Source organism: Mobula birostris, chromosome 21 (genome assembly GCF_030028105.1).
Source record: "Mobula birostris isolate sMobBir1 chromosome 21, sMobBir1.hap1, whole genome shotgun sequence".
Classification (NCBI taxonomy): domain Eukaryota; kingdom Metazoa; phylum Chordata; class Chondrichthyes; order Myliobatiformes; family Myliobatidae; genus Mobula; species Mobula birostris.
The window spans coordinates 39,726,536-39,740,452 of record NC_092390.1 but is presented as its reverse complement, the minus strand read 5'-3'; the positions used below and the strand labels follow the sequence as shown (position 1 = coordinate 39,740,452).

At 42.3% G+C, this 13,917-nt stretch overlaps 1 protein-coding gene across 1 annotated transcript in view; it reads right to left on the bottom strand.

Moving 5' to 3' along the window:
• Window positions 1-13,217, bottom strand: part of dntt (deoxynucleotidyltransferase, terminal) — a 294,866-nt gene extending 281,649 nt beyond the window's left edge. The window contains exon 1 of the mRNA XM_072239756.1: window positions 13,095-13,217. Within this exon, the coding sequence (XP_072095857.1) occupies window positions 13,095-13,147 (53 nt within the window). The 5' untranslated portion in view covers window positions 13,148-13,217. The remainder of the gene's footprint in view (window positions 1-13,094) is intronic.
• Between the last annotated feature and the right edge of the window lie 700 nt (window positions 13,218-13,917).

The following is a 13,917-nucleotide window of genomic DNA, read 5'->3' as shown; positions in this document are numbered from 1 at the left end:
AAAATGCAGATTTGCTGCTCTGTGTTTCACTTTCTAATGACTGATAAGAACTGACTAGCCTATCAAATATTTTCTTTAATTGGAAATGTCACTGATGCTCAGAAACCAATGCACACACAGCACACAGCTCATCCTTTCCTGACGAGAGATAATGACTTTGCATTCATATTGCTGCTTAAGTATAGTACCACTCAATTTAATTGGGCAGAACAATGTAATTTGCTGTTTTGCTTGAGTTGTTTTTATATGATTGTTTTCCCATAGGTTCTTAACTAAAATCACTTTGATGCTTATTTCTAGTTACAAGACTAAAGATTCACATCTTTCACCACAAGCATAATATGACTGCAATGTGAACCATCAACTAAATGACTGCAATTACTCAAAACAGACTATTTTGATAATACTTTCCAAAGCCAAAATATCTTCTACCATGAAGGGGAAGCATAACAGCCACATGCAAATACCACAGTCTTCAGGTCCTCCTCTTAGTCATACAGTAGTCGGACACTGAAGTACACTCAGTAGCCACTTTATTAAGTACCTCCTGTGCCTAATAAAATGGCCTCTGAGTGTATGTCCATGGCTTCCTGCTGCTGTAGCCATCCACATCAAGGTTCGGTGTGGTGTGCATTCACAGATGCTCTTCTGCACATCATTGTTGTAATGCATGGTTATTTGAGTTGCTGTCAATTTCCTGTCAGCTTCAACCAGTCTGACCATTCTCCTCTGACCTCTCTCACTGACAAGGCATTTTTGCCCACAGAACTGCCACTCAATAGATTTTGAGAGACTGTTCTGCATGAAAATCCCAGAAGATCAGCAGTTTCTGAGATACTCTAACCACCCGGTCTGGCGTCAACATTCATTTCATGGTCAAAGTCACTTAGATCACATTTCTTCCCCATTCTGATGTTTGGTCTGAACAACAACTGATCCTCATATCCAAGTCAGCAGCCTTCTATGCATTGAGTTTCTGCCACATAATTGGCTAATTAGATATTTGCATTAAGAAACAAGTGTGCCTAATAAAGTGGTCACTGAGTGTATACTGCTCTTCCTACACATTACTGGGCCTAAATCCTGGAAATCTCTCCCCTCCACTATTGTGGGGTTGTTTCACCAAAAGACCTACAGCAGTTCATGAAAGTTGATCACCATCATTTTCCTCAGACAGTGAGTGACGGCAGTATGTCATGGCCTTGCCAGTAATATCCTCATCCAATAAATTAATTATTGCGTTGATGGGGAGAAATTAGATAATACTAGAAAATGGAACCTGTAGTCATGATGAATAATGAACCTGCATCCATTTGACCCATTTCTGGTTGCACATTAATTGTGAACTCCAGCCTAATTATCTTCATTGTTACGTGCAGCAAGCATTATTGCGCGAAGTCCAATTACATTAGTGGCCAGCACGGTTCATGCTAACTAATGGTAGCTTAAACCACTTCTACTCCTCTTATTATTGGCTGGTGGCGTAGTGGCATCAGCGCTGGACTTCGGGGTGAGAGGTCCCGAGTTCGAATCCGGCCGGCTCCCTTGCACGCTCTCCATTCGTGCCTGGGTTGAATGTCGAGCTAACAACTCGACCTCATAAAAAAAAACCTGGAGAAGGATGGGCTCTGCCAGGTTTCAGAAGGCCAAGACACGCCGTACAATGAGCATACCAAAAAAAGCTTGTCATGACAGCGCCCCTTCAGTACAGCACAGGAACAGGCCTTTCAGCCCAAAAGCAAATAAGTTAGTAATCAAATGGGCAACTAAACTGATCCCTTATACCTACACAATGTCCATATCCCTCCATTTTCCTCCTCTTCACATGCCTAACTAAATGTATCTGCCTCTACCACCATCCCAGGCATCGCATTCCAGGCAGTCATTACCTTCTCTGTTAAAAAGCATGCCTCCCACATCTCCTTTAAAATTACCCCTTTCACCTTAAATGCATGGTATTTGAAGGCATGGTATTAGACATTTCAATCCTGGGAAAAAGATACTGTCTGTCTACTCTATCTATGCCTCTCCTAATCTTATAAACCTCTGTCAGATCTCCCCTCAGCCTTCGCTGCTCCAGAGAAAACAACATAAGTTTGTCCAACCTTTTGTTATAGCACAAGTACTCTAATCCAGGCAGCATCCTTTTAAACCTCTTCTGCACCCGCTCCAAAGCCAAGTCACCCTTCCTATACTGGGGCAACCAGAACTCTATGCAAAACTTCAGATGCAGTCTAACTTGAGTTGTATAAAGCCGCAACATAACTTCCTGACTTTTGAACACTATGCCTCAACTAATAAAGGGAAGCATGCCATTGCCTTCTTGTTCTCCCATATCTGCAACTGATTTAAATCGTGCTGTGCCAGTCTTCTATGCTATTGGCTACACCACCAATCTTCATATTATCTGCAAACTTACCAACCTACCCTTCAATATTTTCTTCCAGGTCACTTATATATATCACATTGCAGAGGTCCCATGACAGATTCCAGATAAAACATCACTCGTCAAATCCTCCAGTCAGAATAACTCCTATTGACCACTACCCACTGTTTCCTATGAGAAAGCTAATTCTGAATCCAAATGGTTAATTTACCATGGATCCCATGCATCTTAATCTCTGGATGGGCCTCCTGTGAGGGACCTTGTCAAAAGCCTTACTAAAATCTATGTAGATGATGTCTACAGCTCTACCTTCAGTTTTCACCTCAGTACTTTTTAAAAAAACTCAGTCAAATTAGAAAGACAAACCATGCTGATTGTCCCTAATTGATCATGGTTCTCCAATTGCTCATAAATCCCATCCCTAATAATCCTCACCAGTAACTTCCCTGCCAGGGGTGTGAGAGTCAGCAGTCTATAGTTTCTAGGGTTAATCCTCTTTCCCTTCTTGAATAATGAAACAACATTACTACTTGCCAGCCCTCCAGCAGCTTGCCTGTAGCTAGGCAATTCTGCTAGTTATTCAACCACATCAGAGGCATTACACATTCACTTTGCAAGATACACATTCCCTGCTCTCATATACATACAAAAATATTATACAGGAGGAGGCTACTTTGATACTTGAGTTTACTAAACAAGACTGATCTGACCTTTGCCCATGTTCCACTTTCATCTTTGTAACCCACAACTTCCCTGTAGACATAAAATCTGTTTGAATCTCTAGTTCTGGATTCCTCTGTCAGAGGAAATGTCATCTCAAAGCACGCCGTATGTTACCTCCTCAGAGTCTTATATTTTAACAAGATAACCTCTCAACTACCAATGAGTGTAGGCTCAACTGGCTCAACCTTCCTGCATTTCTCAAGATCACCGTTACTAAAGGCAGGACAACTTCCTATTTATCAGCTCGCTGGCCTGGAGGAGAGTGTAGGTGACTATGGAATGATCACCTCACAGACTGTGACCAACATCATTGGAGATTTCATTGAAGGAGTTGGTGTACTCGTATTTTATGCATCTTATTTCACACATACTGCTAATCCCAGAGATCCTCTAATATCCAAGATGTGTGCAACGTAATCAAATACCTCACATTCTACTTTGTTTACCTTACCTTCCCTTATTTCATACAGCCGTGAACTCCCATCTGGATAGACCTAGGCTGCTGAAGAACAAAAGAGACCAAGAACAGATTGACCAAAGTGTGTTTTCTTCAATATTGTCACTCTGCATACTGCAGTAGATGCCTCAGATGGGGGAGTCTTCATGTTGAAACTCATGCATATGAGGAATGTTTCAGAAGCAGGGGTAAGGATCTATGAAGGAGAAAACGCATAGAGTACAGAGCTTCTGTCACGTCGTCATTGCAGCTGTCGGCTGGTTACCAGCTGGCATCGCGAACATCACCAGCTGCAAAGACACAAGGTGATAGTGCTTATGGCTTGTCTTCCCTGTCTGTTGCATAGAACCTTTTGCTGATTCTGTCAGCAAGGATGAGAAAGTAAGTGGGTAACATTGCTAAGTAGCAGAGGCATTCAGATCAAAACACCCCTGTACATAGATGATGTCTCCGTCTTCTGCTCGGATCCACAGTCAGTTCACAGATTGGTCAGCATCTACAAGCTGTTCAGATCATGGTGCCCAACCTTTTTTATGCCGTGGACCATCACCATTGACCAAGGGGTCCTTGGACCCCAGGTTGGAAACCCCGGCTTAAATCAACATCAGGGGCCAGAGCCAACCATAGTAAGAGCAAGGCCATGCTCTTCGACAACTGGCCAATGAATGCAACCACCAAGTCAGACCAACTGAAGGTACTGAGGATCTGGTTCAGAGGGACTGAGATGTTTAAAATTAATTGCCTGGAGCAAATTGGTAAAGTTAAACAAAAATTAGGCCTGTGGAAATGACACTCTTTGTCAGTAACTGGGAAGAATTTGGTCATCAGTTGTGATCTGCTGTCTGGGTCACTGTACTTAGCACAGGTGTGTAGTTCCCTGGTCCTTCTCCTCATCAGGTGTCCAGGACATCCTCTAGATCATTCAGGAGCCAAGATGAAGTGAGTCCATCAGATTACAACGTACAAATCCCCAGACAATGACCTCAAAAATCTATTCAACCTTGTCCTCATTCCGATGCTGTCCTTTGTGCGTGTCTACATCAGGCTGTGCATGAATTCAAGGTATGTAACAAAGTATTCAAACTATCTGCTCAGGGGCTACCTGTTCCTGGCATCATGGAAGCTTGTCTGGCCCTGTTGTCATGTAACATCCTGTCAATATCCTTCATGGATGAGTTCTTCCAGGCAAACACCTTTCCCTGGAAGAATATCCCTTAGGCAATGGTCAGCACGGAACGTTCTTCAGATACTGTGGGAGAAGATATCAATGGATACGGTGGGACGATTCCCTGACCAAACTGTCCAAGTTATCTGTCAGAATGCCCTCATCCCTAAAACTCGCCAGAACCTTGCTTACCTGGCAGTGAGAGGGGCTCTCACACTCAGATCCTTCCTGTACAGGAGGTATATCCTCCACAAAGCATGTTGCCCTCAAGATTGCTGCAGTAGAGAAGAGATGGTCATCCACCTCTTTGTAGAGTGTGGAGCTGCTAAGAGCATGTAGAGACGCATGCAAGAATCCTTTACTTGCTTTATCCCGAGCAGCTGCATAACAGAGGGCTCTCCGATCTACAGGCTGTTCTCAGGTGCACACGCCGGGACAGACGTCAAATTCTCCTTCAATTTATTGAAAGTCGCCTTTTGATCTTCCCAAAACTTGTTGGTCTTCCAGCACAGCAAGATGTCCATGAGAGAATGCTGCTGACTGGCATGGTCTAGGCTACGGTGGTACATGCTGAGGGACGCAGTGAAACTCGGTGCAGCCAATGCAAAGGCTCTTTAGGGAAGTCTAGGCTCTTTCCACTGTGGGACGTGGAGGAGTTGTCGGGTTGGGAAGCCCCTCAAACAGTGAAATGATGTATCACCCCGGGGGGGGGGGTACATGAGTGGCAAAAACCCTATAGGTTTAAAAAGTAAATTTAAAACACTGAATGTAAAGAATTTGCAAGCTATATAAGACCCTGGTCAGATCCTACTTGGAGTACTGTGTTCAGTTCTGATCACCCCACTACAGGACGGGTGTGGATAATATAGAGAGAGTGCAGAGGAGATTTACAAGGATGTTGCCTGGATTGGAGGGCGTACTTTATGAGAATAGGTTGAGTGAACTTGGCCTTTTCTCCTGGGAGCGACGGAGGATGAGAGCTGACCTGACAGAGGTGTATAAGATGATGAGGGGCATTGATTGTGTGAATAGCCAGAGGCTTTTTACCAGGGCTGAAATGACTAACATGAGGGGGCATAGCTTTAAGGTGCTTACAAATAGGTACCGAAGGGAGATCAGGGGTAATTTTTTCACACAGAGAGAGTGGTGGGTGCATGGAATGCACTGCTGGCGGTGGTGGTGGAAACGGATACAACAGGGTCTTTTAAGAGCCTCTTAGATAGGTGCAAGGAGCTTAGAATAATAGAGGGCTATGCACTAGGGAAATTCTAGGCAGTTTCTAGAGTAGGTTCCATGGTCAGCACAACATTGTGGGCCGAAGGGCCTATAATAGAACATAGAGAACATAGAATAGTACAGCACAGAACAGTACAGGCCCTTCGGCCCACAATGTTGTGCTGACCCTTAAACCCTGCCTCCCATATAACCTGCCACCTTAAATTCCTCCATATACCTGTCTAGTAGACTCTTAAACTTTACTAGTGTATCTGCCTCCACCACTGACTCAGGCAGTGCATTCCACGCACCAACCACTCTCTGAGTAAAATCCTTCCTCTAATATCCCCCTTGAACTTCCCACCCCTTATCTTAAAGCCATGTCCTCTTGTATTGAGCAGTAGTGCCTTGGGGAAGAGGTGCTGGCTATCCACTCTATCTATTCCTCTTATTATCTTGCACACCTCTATCATGTCTCCTCTCATCCTCCTTCTCTCCAAAGTGTAAAGCCCTAGCTCCCTTAATCTCTGATCATAATGCATACTTTCTAAACCAGGCAGCATCGTGGTAAATCTCCTCTGTACTCCTTCCAGTGCTTCCACATCCTTCCTATAATGAGGCGACCAGAACTGGACACAGTACTCCAAGTGTGGCCTAACCAGAGTTTTGTAGATTGTGCTGTAATGTGCTGTAGATTTCTATGTTCTATGTTCTAAATTTTCTTCTTTTGTACATACACATAATGCAAAAAAATTGAAACCTCCCCGGTCACAGGCAGAGAGGTTTTGTTTGTTTCGGTGGGAATACAGCTGTGCTTGTTGCACATGGCACATCTCTGTCGTCACCTCCATGGAGAAATGGGGGTTCCCAAGGGCCTGCTGCTCAGTTGGAGAGATTGGGCACACCCTTGCTGATTCTAGCTGGACAAGATCTCTTGGCAAGATTCTTCTTCAACCCTCCTCTTCCCCATTATGCTGAAGGCATGTGGATTAGCCATCACTGATCCTGTGCGTGGAGTTTGGAAGATACCATATCTGCCCTAGCCACAGCAAACAGCGTAACTTATATTCATAATCCAATGAATTAATCATTTTCTCAAGCAAATTGAAATCCTAAACACTGGGAAGGTGATAATTCACCAAGGATCCCTGGTAGTAGATGGGGAGGGGAATCTTCCTGCATTAATTCCAGATTACACGAGGATAGCTGAGTCACCAACGTCTAGTTTGGCAGGAATGGCATCAGATCAGCAGCTCATAATGATCACCATTGCTGGTGCATGAACAAATGGATGTTCAACTACAGAAACCAGCTGGTCAAACAGCATTATCCCACTAAAAATACAGTGAAATGGAAGCAAATTAGCATCTGCAAAATCAAATAAACCACCACTACCTTGTTCAGTTTCACTATGATATGGCCTTGGCCCAAGGTCAAACATTTTCAGTTTTTATGTTTGTATCAAGGCGCTATTTCAAATCTTTATATTGTGACCATGATGGACTCTGATGCAAGTCCAGTACTGATTAATTTAAGCCCCACCTTTATGATAAAGGGACTAATAATACATTGTTCATTTCTATGAATCAAATAATACATAAAGAGCATGCAAAAGTTTGGGCACCCCAGTCAAAATTTCTGTTACAGTGAATAGCTAAGTGAGTAAAAGACGACCGGATTTCCAAAAGGCATAAAGTTAAAGATGACACATTTCTTTAATATTTTAAGCAAGATTACTTTTTTATTTCCATCTTTTACAGTTTCAAAATAACAAAAAAGGAAACGGGCTTGAAGCAAAAGTTTGGGCACCCTGCATGGTCAGTACTTTAACACTCCCATTGGCAATATCACAGCTTGTAAACGCTTTCTGTAGCCAGCTAAGAGTCTTTCAATTCTTGTTTGTGGGATTTTCGCCCATTCTTCCTTGCAAAAGGCTTCTAGTTCTGTGAGATTCTTGGACTGTCCTGCATGCACTGCTCTTTTGAGGTCTGTCCACAGATTTTTGATGATGTTTAGGTCGGGGGACTGTGAGGGCGATGCAAAACCTTCAGCTTGCGCCTCTTGAGGTAGTCCATTGTGGATTTTGAGGTGTGTTTAGGATCATTATCCTGTTGTAGAAGCCATCCTCTTTTCATCTTCAGCTTTTTTACAGATGGTGTGATGTTTGTTTCCAGAATTTACTGGTTTTTAATTGAATTCATTCTTCCCTCTACCAGTGAAATGTTCCCCGTGCCACTGGCTGCAACACAAGCCCAAAGCATGATCAATTAACCCTCATGCTTAACAGTTGGAGAGGTGTTCTTTTCGTGAAATTCTGCACCCTTTTTTCTCCAAACATACCTTTGCTCATTGCGGCCAAAAAGTTCTATTTTAACTTCATCAGTCCACAGGATTTCTTTCCAAAATGCATCAGGCTTGTTTAGATGTTCCTTTGCAAACTTCTGACGCTGAATGTTGTGGTGAGGATGCAGGAAAGGTTTTCTTCTGATGACTCTTCCATGAAGGTCATATTTGTGCAGGTGTCGCTGCACAGTAGAACAGTGCACCACCACTCCAGAGTCTGCTAACTCTTCCTGAAGGTCTTTTGCAGTCAAATGGGAGTTTTGATTTGCCCTTCTAGCAATCCTACAAGCAGTTCTCTTGGAAAGTTTTCTTGGTCTTCCAGACCTCAACTTGACCTCCACCATTCCCGTTAACTGCCATTCCTTAATTACATTACGAACTGAGAAACAGCTACCTGAAAACACCTTGCTATCTTCTTATAGCCTTCTCCTGCTTTGTGGGCACCATTTATTTTAATTTTCAGAGTGCTAGGCAGCTGCTCAGAGGAGCCCATTGCTGCTGATTATTGGGACAAGGTTTGAGGAGTCAGGGTATTTATAAAGCTTTGAAATTTGCATCACCTGGCCTTTCCTAATGATGATTGTGAACAAGCCATAGCCCTAACAAGTTAATTAAGGTCTGAGACCTTGGTAAAAGTTATCTGAGAGCTCAAATCTCTTGGGGTGCCCAAACTTTTGCATGATGCTCCTTTCCTTTTTTTTCACTCTAAAATTGTACAAAACAAAAATAATACACTAACCTTGCTTAAAATGTTGAAAAGAATGTTTCATCTTTAACTTTATGACTTTTGGAGATCAGTTCATCTTCCAGTCACTTAACTATTCACAGTAACAAGAAATTTTGACCGGGGAGCCCAAACTTTTGCATGCCACTGTATAATAGAAACCTAGCTCCTTGTTTCTGAGATCCATGGGAATACACATATACTGAACATATTTTGCTAGTTACTCGTATGCATTTTCTGGAAACCACTTGAGCTGACATTGACTTTCTAATACAACAGAACATTTTGCATAGTTGTAGATTTATGATTCACATTTTAGCAGGATGCTTTAAATATTTAACATAGATTATTGAATCAAAACCTTCCATTCAACGCTAAACATTCTCGTTCATCAACAATTTTACATAATGAGTTTGATATCTGCGTGAATGTACAAGTCAGATTGGTATGCTGGAAAGTGTTAATAAGTGGTTATTGGGGAGAGTTTAAACTAGAATTCCTGGAGGGTGGGAACCAAACTGATGTGACGGAGGAAAGGGAGGTTGACTCACAAATGGAGAAAGCTTGTAGGCAGTATGAGAGGGAGGACAGGCAGGTGGTAGAGAAGGGATGCGTTCAGACTGATGGTTTGAGATGTGTCTATTTTAATGCAAGGAGAATCATGAACAAAGTGGATGGGTTTAGAGCGTGGATCAGGACTTGGAGCTATGATGTTTTGTCCATTACAGAGATTTGGATGGCTCAGGGGCAGGAATGGCTATTTAGAGTGCCAGGCTTTAGATGTTTCAGAAAGGACAGGGAAGGGAGCAGAAGGGGTGAGGACGTGGTACTGCTGATCAGAGGTAGTGTCACAGCTGCAGAGAAGGAGGAAGTCATAGAGGGATTGTCTACTGATTTTCTGTGGGAGGAAGTTAGAAACAGGAAGGGGTCAATAACTCTACTGGAGATTTTTATAGACCACCCAATAGTAACAGGGTTTGTTAGATGTGTTCAGGAAGGTTTCCTGACACAATATGCAGATAAGCCTACAAGAAGAGAGGCTGTACTTGATCTGGTATTGGGAAATGAACCAGTGGTGTGCCTGAGGAATCTGTTCTGGGACCCCTTCTCTTCGTGGTTTTTATAAATGACCTGGATGATGAAGTGGAGAGGTGGGTTAGTAAATTTGCTGATGACACAAAGGTTGGGGGTGTTGTGGATAGTGTGGAGGGCTGTCAGAGGTCACAGCGGGACATCGATAGGATGCAAAACTGGGCTGAGAAGTGGCAGATGGAGTTCAACCCAGATAAGTGTGAAGTGGTTCACTTTGGTAGGTCAAATATGCTGGCAGAATGTAGCATTAATTGTAAGACTCTTGGCAGTGTGAAGGATTAGAAGGATCTTGGGATCTGAGTCCATTGGACACTCAAAGCTGCTGCACAGGTTGATTGTGTGGTTAAGAAGGCATACAGTGCACTGGCCTTCATCAACTGTGGGATTGAGTTTAATAGCCAAGAGGTAATGTTACAGCTATATAGGACCCTGGGCAGACCCCACCTGGAGTACTGTGCTCAGTTCTGGTCACCTCACTGCAGGAAGGATGTGGAACCTATAGAAAGGGTGCAGAGGGGATTTACAAGGATGTTGCCTGGATTGGGGAGCATGCCTTATGAGAATAGGCTGAGGGAATTTGGCCTTTTCTCCTTGGAGCGATGGAGGATGAGAGGTGACCTGATAGAGGTGAATAAAGTGTTAAGAAGCATTGATCATGTGAATAGCCAGAGGCTTTTTCCCAGGGATGAAATGGCTAACTTGAGAAGGCACAGTTCTGAGGTGCTTGGAAGTAGGTACAGAAATGCCAGGGGTAGGTTTTTCACACAGATTAGTGAGTGCGTGGAATGGGCTGCTGGCAACGGTAGTGGATGTGGATACAATAGGGTCTTTTAAGAGACTCTTGGATAGGTACATGGAGCTTAGAAAAATAGAGGGCTGTGGGTAACCCTAGGTAATTTCTAAAGTAACTACATGTTCGGCACAGCATCGTGGGCCAAAGGGACTGTATTGTGCTGTTGGTTTTCTATATTTCTATGTTTTTTCTAATCTTGGTCTTTGCAGTTCCTTTAATGGACAACATTAATACTTTAGTCCAGTGGCTTCCCAAACTGAAAAGCATGGACTCCTCAGTTAATGATAAGACTCCATGGCATATAAAAGGTTGGAAACCCCTGTTTTGTGCCCTTCAAATCTACTTCAAACATATAATCAGGATGCCAATAAAATTATACAGTTTTTGTGCCTTTAGGTGTTGCCCTACTGCTCATTGACTGATGGCTGAGTTGCCAAGATTCAGCTCTGCATAAGACCAGAAAATAAGAGCCCATCCAACCTGACAGGCCCCATTCCGCATCTGGTCTTCCATGTCGGTTCACCGTAGCCCTTGATTATCAGAGCTTTCAATAATTTGCCTATTTCCTTTTTAAATGCCCCCAGTGACCTAACCCTCTGGAGTGGAAATTTCCAGAGATCCACCAAGCCCTGAGAGAAGAAATTCTAAAGCAGCTCAGTTTTTAGTGACCACTTCCTAACCTTGTAATTCCGTCAATTCATTTTCCCTCATTCATGGAAGCATCTCAACATCAAATCTTTTGCCCTCCTGAGGAACTTACAAGGTTCCATAAGATCATTTCTCATTCATTTAAACTCCAAAGAATATATATGATTTCTTAGATGGTCAGCATGAAGCCTCATGCACTCCACAAGGAGATAACACATTCTTACCATACAAGAAGGAAATCGGTACTTCAACTCCTAACTTGATTTTTTATATAATTCTCTATTCTTTATAATTGTTGAAAGTTATTGTTTTTTTCTTGTTGCATATCAAGCCTTGACCAAAATACCACAGCAAATTCCTAATACCAGTTGAGTATCCCTTATCCGAAAGGCTTGGAGCCAGAATGGAGAGAAAATAGTTTTCGGATTTGGAAATACCTGCATTTACATAATGAGATACCTTGGGGATGGGACCCAATTCTAAACATGAAACCTACAGCTTGTGTATAGCTGGTGTGAAGCTCACAGGGTGAACAGCGTGCAGAAGGGGCACAGTCTGGCGTGATGGAACTGGGTCCTCCAGAGACCTGTCAGAGATGAACGACTACCCCTTACTGCATCAATTAACAGATGCAAGTGCTGTGATTGGCTTCATATCTGCCATCAATTTCAAGCAGCAACCCGACAGGGAGGGGTAGTTTTATATATTATTTTTAATAATTCTGTACATGAAACAATTACCTTCAATTTTCAGTTCATTGTGATGGATCTTTACTTGTGTCATGAGCAACATACCATTAAGTTGCAATGTTTGCTCTGAGGATGACAGTTCTCGTCTTTCAATATACAACTGAGATCTTCATTTTTCACTTTTTGCAGTGTTTTTCTATTTTTCATTAACTTCTGTTCATTACATATGTGAGGTCTCTTCTCAGAACTGTCCGTGGTGCGCAGAGATGTGCGCATCGCCTGGGAACCTTCCCAGCGCCCTGTGGAATTTTCCATTTGTGACGTTGTGTCAGTGCTCAAAGAAATTCTGGATTTCAGAGGTTTTTAGATTTTGGAATTTTAGATAAGGGATGCTCAACTTGTACATGTGAATGTATATGGCAAATAAAGTTGACCCTTGAATCTCGATTAGCAAGTTTGAAAATTATATAAATTAGGTCTTTGTGTGAAATATTGTTAACTTCTCTGGTAGTTTAGAGCTTGTGTTGTACAGCACCTGTTGGAAGCAGTTGCTTATGTAGCAAGTATTTTTTGCCGTAAACCAACCAATCTCTATTCAATCTCCAACTTTTGAAGACTTAACTGGACTAATTGGCAACCAGAACTCAGTTCGCAAATGTGACCACTAATTTCAAGCAAGCAGGCTTACGCTATATAAGCATTACACGACATAAAATATGATGCTTAACTTGATTTATGTTGATATATATTTTCACCATTAGAGCATTGTCTTTCAGTTATTCTTTGGGAGCTGAAAGGCAATACTCTCATGGGAAGAAAATGAGCATGATCTAAATATTAGCTAATAAAGTTACCTTACATTGGTCCGGTGTTGTTGCAGGTCTGCGTAGAAAGGCAGGCATTTGTCAGCATAAGTGGCAACTTGCTGCAGGACCCCTGTACAAATATAGAAATCCAATACTTTCTAACTCATTTTCACTGGCTTTTTCTCATTTGTTGTTTGCCTGATGCCAGCAGTAGAATTGAGTCTTAATGAGATGCTCTCCAAGACCATTGACTTCAGAAGAGATGGCAGCATTCTGCGGAAGAATTGAAAGGGAAAAATAAATCTCTTCTAATCTAATTTGGATTTGTTTTTTTTTAATTATCTTACAGTGCTTCCGAGTGTTAGTAGCTGTTTGGGAAATTTTCAACATATTTTAGTATTTTTTACGTATTTTTCTTTACAATCATAACAGTACTATATTTTTGTGGCTGGGCTTCTCATGTTTACCCATATCATTCCATGATATCAGTCAAGGCAATGCCATCACAGTTGACTCTGGGGCTACCCAGGAGACTGGTGATTGCAGTATGAGTTATGGGCCAGTGATAATAAATTGGTATATCGGTTTTATTATTGCAACATGTACCGAAGTACAATGAAAACTTAGCTTGCGTACTGTTCATACATATCAATATAATACTACAGTATGAGGTAAAACAGTAATAGAACACTGAATAAATTGTTACAGATACCTAGGTTTCCTGATCCACCTGGATCCCAACCTCTGTTTAGATATATTGATTTCTAATTGCTAATTGACACAGATATGACTATTACAATACTTCCATACCTTCTATTCACTGTTGTCTACCCCTTCTGAACCTGCAGAGCAATATTGTCACCAAATCTGTCAGCA